This window comes from Mixophyes fleayi, chromosome 4 (assembly GCF_038048845.1).
Source record: "Mixophyes fleayi isolate aMixFle1 chromosome 4, aMixFle1.hap1, whole genome shotgun sequence".
NCBI classification, from domain to species: Eukaryota; Metazoa; Chordata; class Amphibia; order Anura; family Limnodynastidae; genus Mixophyes; species Mixophyes fleayi.
Genome location: NC_134405.1, coordinates 270,627,823 through 270,635,069, shown reverse-complemented (window position 1 = coordinate 270,635,069; position 7,247 = coordinate 270,627,823). Strand labels below are relative to the sequence as shown.

General features: G+C 40.2%; 1 protein-coding gene across 1 annotated transcript; it reads right to left on the bottom strand.

Annotated features, from left to right (window-relative positions):
* Positions 1 to 237: 237 nt before the first annotated feature.
* Positions 238 to 4,872, bottom strand: LOC142149578 (zinc finger MYM-type protein 1-like). Its single transcript, XM_075204902.1, has 4 exons — positions 4,831 to 4,872; positions 3,370 to 3,431; positions 3,148 to 3,241; positions 238 to 2,908 (listed from the first exon to the last, which is right to left on the bottom strand). The coding sequence occupies exon 4, from the start codon at positions 2,893 to 2,895 to the stop codon at positions 238 to 240; it is 2,658 nt and encodes an 885-aa protein (XP_075061003.1). The 5' UTR covers positions 2,896 to 2,908; positions 3,148 to 3,241; positions 3,370 to 3,431; positions 4,831 to 4,872.
* Between the last annotated feature and the right edge of the window lie 2,375 nt (positions 4,873 to 7,247).

Sequence of the window (7,247 nt, the reverse complement as noted above, 5' to 3'; positions counted from 1 at the left end):
TTGACGTGATGAACTATGAAAGTAAACCAACATACAATATACATTTTCAAAACTGCCATTACATCTGACAGGTAAATTAAAATAAAATATATTAGGAGGTAGGTTCGGAACATATAAGTCACAATACAAAATTATGATCAGTGTTTCATTGAAACAAAAAACCTAAAAGACCCTTTTAATTCTTAATATCTAGGTGGCCAGACTTTTTCCAGCACTGAATTATAATATCTGGATCCATTACAGTAGAGCTTTACGAGCTTTACGACTTGAAAATAAATCGATAATACTTGAGAAATCGCAATTTCTGGCCAAGCTAGCCTCTATTGATAGCAGACCTAAATCATTTAAACGATTCTGAGTCATTGTTGATCTTAAAACATCTTTTATTCTTGAGAGACAACTGAAAGAGCGTTCAGCTTGAGCCACTGTTACGGGTATGGTGCAGAACAACCTTAAGGCAACAACAATATTCGGAAACAGGCGTTCAAGCTTCTGGTGCTTCAATTTGTTTAGGAGTTTGATAGGTGAAAGAGATTCTTCTCCTAAATTTGATTTGTATATTGATTTAAGGTGTATTAGCTCATCACAAATAGTTTGGGTAACATCATCTTCGTATCTTTTTGGAAGCTGGTTTGCCTTTTCTCTAACTTCTTCATCCTCTACCTCAGGAAAGAGCCATAAAATACTGAATAAAGAATTTATGGCTTTTGCTGCATCAAATCTTGTTGTCATATTGCCTATGACGCTGTCCAAAAGAATGTGAAATACTTTGCACTTGAACATCTCTTCTGGGGTTGAATTAGAGAAAGATTCTTCAGTTGATGATTCATCAAAAAATCTTCTCCTTTTTCTTTGACGTCTTTGCTGAAAAGATCTAAACTCAGTTGGTATATTTAAATTTTCAGCAACCAGTCTGGATTCATTTAAGAGAGCTTGCCAATTATTTCTAATTGCTTTTAATTCATCTACCAGACTGGAAAGATTTTCAACTTCTTTATCAATTGTGGTATTTCGTGCTTGCAAAACTGTGCTTCTGTAATTTATAGCTGTAAGGACTTTTAGCCAAATAGATGCCATCAAAACACAATCAAAAGAATCCAAATATATGCTTACAGAATCAAGATCTGTTCGAATTTCTGATGTTAGGTTAAGTTCCAACACTGACTCAATTGCCTTTTGGATCCCAGGAAGTCTTTCAGCAAAGGGTTTGACACTCTCTACCCTTGCAGACCAACGTGTATTTGACATGGAGTGGAGTGAAGCACCGATGTTTGCTTTCAAAATTTCCCACCTCTGAGGACTGCCACTGAATATATTATACAGCTTTTGTACAATGCCAAAAAATGTCACAACCTCAGGACAACATTCTGCTGCATGGACACCACACAGATTTAAACTGTGACAGGCACAAGGAGAAAAAATAGCCAGAGAATTTACTTGTAAAATTCGAGCTTGGACACCTTTGTATGCTCCACTCATGTTAGAACCATTGTCATAGCCTTGTCCACGACAATCATTTATTGGAATATTACGTTTTTGAAGCGTTTCCAGAATTAAATCTGCAATAGCTTCCCCTGTTTTTTTATTGCAGTTGACAAATTCCAAAAATCGTTCTAAAACTTGATATTCATTGTTTACGACAAGAACATAACGCAAAATGAAGGTAGTTTGTTCCATGTGTGCTGAGTCTGGTGTTGCATCTACAATAATAGAAACATACTTTGCATTTTCTCTCTCCTTTAAAATGCAGTTAAACACATATTCGGCACAACATGATATGAATTCATTTTGAATTTCTGCTGACAAGTAATGTACTTGTAATCTTTTTTTCTCCATTTGTGCCTGTTTTACTTTTTTCAAATGCTCTGCAAGCAAAGGGTCGTAGTGGCTTACAACTTCTAACATTCCTAGAAAATTGCCATTTCTTGGATGTCCAATTAGGTTGCTTGATCCTCTAAAAGCCAGTCCACGTTCTGCAAGAAACAGAACTACATCCAGAAATCTTCGCAATAAGGCTTTCCAAACCTCGGTTTCATTCTGGATTTTGTGCCATAATAAACTATCAACTGTCATGTTTTTTTCAAGATTGGTTTGCAAATCTCGCCAGTCTACATAACATGTACGATGGTTATTACTATTTTCATGGTCAGGTATTTTATTGTACAGTTTTTTATAACCTTTCGAAGGTCCCCAACCGATTTCTGTTGTCAAAACTGAACGATGTGTTACTGGGAGCTTGCTGAATAAAAAACAGGGAAAGCAGAACAAAGCTTGCTTACTCTTACTCCAAACTAACCAGTCGCGAGGATATTTTTCTTTGTTTGGTAAGTGAAAATTTAATATATAAAAAGGAAATTGGCTGCCATGTTTATCAGGTGGGAAAAAGGTTGGGTGTGGTTCTGGTCCCTGTCGTACGGCATCTTCTATTTGGGCCACTGAGAAACCTGGTTGCAGAAGGCCTATATCACATTTCAATAGCTGCCTGTTGCTATCTAATTCGATATCAGATGCCCCCTCTGAGTAAGCTGTGGAACAAACCTCAGTAACATCACCTTTACGTGCAGAAGTTAAGTGTGCAGAACTTGTATGTGGTTCTGAAATCAGTGTAGTGTCTGTGCCAGAAGCACATGTTAGCATACTACTTGAACCACTAACATCATCATCATCATCATCATCATCAAGAACAATAACAGTTAGATTTTCATTAACTTCATCAATTCCACTTGTTATTGTTGAAGATCCAGCCACCTCCTTCTGACCTTCATGCTCAGACAAATGAGAGGAAACAGTAAATCCTACACTTTCAAGAGTTCTCCGACCTTCACTGGTCCTTTTGTCTTTTGCTTTTTTTTCTTTACGTTTCTGGGCGCCAGATTTATGATGATACAAATCCATGGCGAAGCTTCCCCTAAAATGAATATATATAAATATATATATTAGGGGTATGTAGGAGGAATTGCTGCTTAGTTTCTGTCTGCCTCATCAAGACTTGGACGTACCTTGGTAGCTACATGGAAGCTAAATGGCGTCTTAACTAATTGCAGTATACACATGATAATGGAAGAAGCAGTCACGGGTTTGGATTAGATCTCTAAGTATACCTCTAAGCAATGCAAATACCTTATAGTTTATAAGAAAACAGCTTACCTTGTTTGTGGTTGAGATCAAGTTGCTCCAGGCTTCACCGTTTCCCCCTGAGGTCACCGAGCTGTGCTCTTCCTTGTAGTGGTGGATGTCAATTCTACCCGGACAAAAGAATTTGCATTTTTGGCATATTTAAGCACATACATATACAAAGACACAGTTGCGCCTTATTCATCTGCGTGCTGTATCTTGTGTGTATAAAGGTCTGTGCATGCTCTATCCTACCTGTTATTACAGCTTCCGCAGTCTGCTGCTGGTTTCTTGTCCGGTCACTGCAATGTTGCGGTCTGTTTGGAAAATGTATTGGTACATGAAATATGGAAAAGCAGAGCAATAACTGAACACAGTACATAACACAGATCACGGAGTATATGGGGGCAATTATGTGTGACATAAAATGAACCGGGAACATTACTGTGGCATAATAGGAAATGTGGCACTTGCGTGTCATAAAATGAGCTGGGGGCATTACTGTGGCATAATATGAACTGGGGGCACTTCTGTGTATCAGAATATGAATTGGGGGCATTTTGAAAACATAATGTGGATGTCCTCCTACAGTCTGCATATAACCATTTTATCATCATCATTTATTTATATAGCGCCAGACCCCCCCACATTGCAAAATGTTGTATTAGATCCCCAAACATCCTATCTCCAGCCGACAAACACAGAATTACAATACAGGCCAATCTTTAGTATGTGCTAAATCAGTGTACTGCCTTTCTTGTGCGAAATCTCTTACGATACTGGATGAGACTGGGATCTCTAGTGACTCTTTGCAAATATTATTCTACATCTTATATATTTTGCAAAAATAATAATAATCATCACACTAATTACTACCACAACTAATAATATCATGTTATTTTGTTAACAATATGTTATCTAACAGTACAGACACACCAACTGCCCATTATTTCATGTGGCATTAAGCAAAAGTCCAATGCTGCCAAAAAGAGGCACCCTGTCCTAATATATACAATTTATAGCAATATTGTGGCGATAAAGAGGATTTCAGGTTTCTCTTAACGTCCCTTGAACAAATATCAGCTGATGATGAAAGTGTTTTAGTTTACTAGAAGTAGGTAACCTGTGGCGATCCAGCAGTTGTGGAACTACAAGTCCCAGGATGCCAGGACTTGCAGATCTATTACAACTAGAGGGGCAGAGGTTTGTAAGCTTCTGTTATTTAGACCCTCTCCACTCTATCTGTTTAATGAATTTTCCTTTCTGAAAATTGACACTGACAATAAGGGGACTATATAATACTGTTTATTCAATATGAACTTCTTCTGCTCGTGTTGGGGTTGGAATCTCATTAGCCGGGTGGGCACTTAAAGGACAGTAAATCAATGTCAGAGAAACAGAGCAACCCGTGTAAAGAAATAAACACAAAGGGTAACAGTAAAAATAGAGAGGTCGGTCGGGCCATTGTTTAAACATCTAAGGATGTTAGCCTGAGGGTGATATCGATGCCAGCCTTCTCACTCTCTATAAGTGTCACTCTTTCTCTTTATACAACTCTCTTTGTGTGTGTGCAGGTAAAGCCCTCAAGCACTTATCTCTTTGTGTTGCTTTGTCCCGGCAGTGAAAGGGTGCTGTCTGTGGAATGTGGATTGGACATAGTATGAAGGATGACCCCACAGCTCTGGACAATAAGTTTGTTAACCGTATTGTACTTACAAACAACGTTCCCTGCTGCCTGCAGCCTGCACTGAAGACAGCCCTATGACTACCGGCGTGGTCACAGGCTGTAAACAAGTAGTTCCACAAAGTCACGCGAGAGCACAGCTAGGCACTCTCGCGTGACATCACCGCATTGGCTGATTGGATTGGGCGCCGCGGAAGGCACAACTACTGCGGCGCAACCCCGGACCTGAAAACCCCCTACCCTCACTCACCTCACTCACACCCGCCCGCAACCCACCCCCCCCCCGGAACATCCAAAAAAAATTTTGAAGAAGAGAAAAGTATAGAAAAAAAAATAAAAAATAATTATAAATAAAAAAAAAAAGTGCAGCCCCGGGCCCCCTGGAATACCCGGGCCCGGGTAAATAGTACCCGCTCCCCCCCCCTCTCGGCGGCCCTGCACATATCTGTGGATAAGTGTAGAGTGGGTAGAATGGCATTTTGCAGCCCAATAATTACAATTTATGAACCTTTAAGTAGAGGTGAGGAATTGCTTTACTAGTAAAATGGTGTCGTGATGGAATTTGGTAATGGGGACACAAGACCTCAATTAATTGTCTAAAAGCAGCTGCATTAATAGTGGATATTGGACGCAGATCTAACACTAGCACAGTCACCATCGCGTCTGTGCTTTGGTTTGCAACTGGGTGACCACTTTCATACTTGCTTCCACTTGCAAAGGATTGTTTAACAGTCAATTGTTGTAAACTTCTAGTACTCGTCTGCTTGGTCTGCTTCTGGGATGAAGATGCAGCACCAGCACCAGCAGCAGCAGCAGCAGTGGGAAAGAATTCTTCAGAGGAATCCCTGATTGTGGAGGAATAATCTGGCCTTAGCAACTTACATGCAGGACTAACTCAGATCACTAGTGAGGATGTTGATAAGGAAGGTTTTGTGGGTGTAGATTGCAGGTGTTGGAATCTTGGTGAGAGAAGGGAGCTAGCTGATGCTAAACTGCTTGTTGTTATTATTTTTTTAGCATAAGTTTCTGATTTTCCCATAAGCTTCCCATGAACTCTCTTCAAATGGCATAACATGGATTAGGTTCCTAGATGGTTAAGGTCCCTACCTCTACTGACTGTGGCTTTACAAACACTACAAATGACTAGACAACTGTTGTCAGGATTTGGGTCAAAATAATTCCACACATAAGAGGTGGATTTTTTGGTCTTATGCCCAGGCATGACAATGGCCTTCTTCTTATCACTTGGAAGAACTATTGAATTTTTTCAAGATGTCTTCCGTCTGGTCCACTAATACCACAGTGTGACCTGTCGCTGCACAGGACTTGCACAAACAACATCATCATCATCAATATCCTCATTAGCGTAGTCGTGAGCTACACACCTATCCCCTCATCCTGTTGCAAATTCCAAGTGGCATCCTCAATTTGTGTATCTCCAGCTACACTTGGGCTGCTCATCCACACATCTGCAGAAATGCTAAAAGGAGGCTTCATTTTGAGTACAGTATCAGAAAGGTCAGGCTTACACATAGCACTTGTGGAAATGCTATTCTCTGGGATTAGTGTAATTTCTGAATCTGTACATACAGTTTCTTCTACTGCCTTACTGTTTTTCCAGCTTGGCTTTTACACTTAAAAGTATTTGGGCACCTCTTTATGAGTCAGAATGACAAGGTCTTGCATCGTCATGACTGACCTTACAAGAAGATGACTCACTAAGAGTTGCAGAACTAGTACTCAAATCGAAAGGGGAAGACCTGATTCTTTTCTTCCCACTGCATGTGTAGATTGGCATGTTGACAATTTTATGTTTTTCTGCAGTTAACTTTGCATTGATTACAGGTGTTTATTTCTTTACCAAGGTAAAAGCTTTTTTTTACATTAAAACCACTATGCACTTGAACATAGGCTTTAGTAGATGACGTAGAGGGATTACTATCATCATGACTGGTGCCAGCAGCTACTTGGGGCCCCTGGTCTTCTGTGGACTGATCGAAGTCCATTTTGATGGCACTTAGCAATGTGCCTGGAGACTGGAGAGTGACAAGAACAATGTGATTGGAGACTGGAGAGTGACAAGAACACTGCTACTCCTGTTTCAAAGTGACCAATGGCACTGAGACTGGAGAGTGACAAGAACAGTATGACTGGAAACTGGAGAGTGACAAGAACACTGCTATCCCTGTTTCTCTGTGTGTGGCACTAAGACTGGAGAGTGACAAGAACAATGTGACTGGAGACTGTAGACTGCCAAGAAAACTGCCACCCCTCCTGTTTTCCTGTTTCTGTGTGAGCTATGACACAGAACAATGTCATTGGAGACTTTTAAGAACACTGCCACCCCTACTGTTTCTGTTTCAACAATGATGCTGCGCAATGACACTGACACTGTAAAGTGCCAAGAACACTGCCATCCCTCCTGTTTCAGTGTGAGCACAGTACAATA

Coding starts and splice junctions, on each gene's coding strand:
- LOC142149578 (XM_075204902.1), bottom strand. CDS start 2,895: ATGGATTTGTATCATCATAAATCTGGCGCCCAGAAACGTAAAGAAAAA.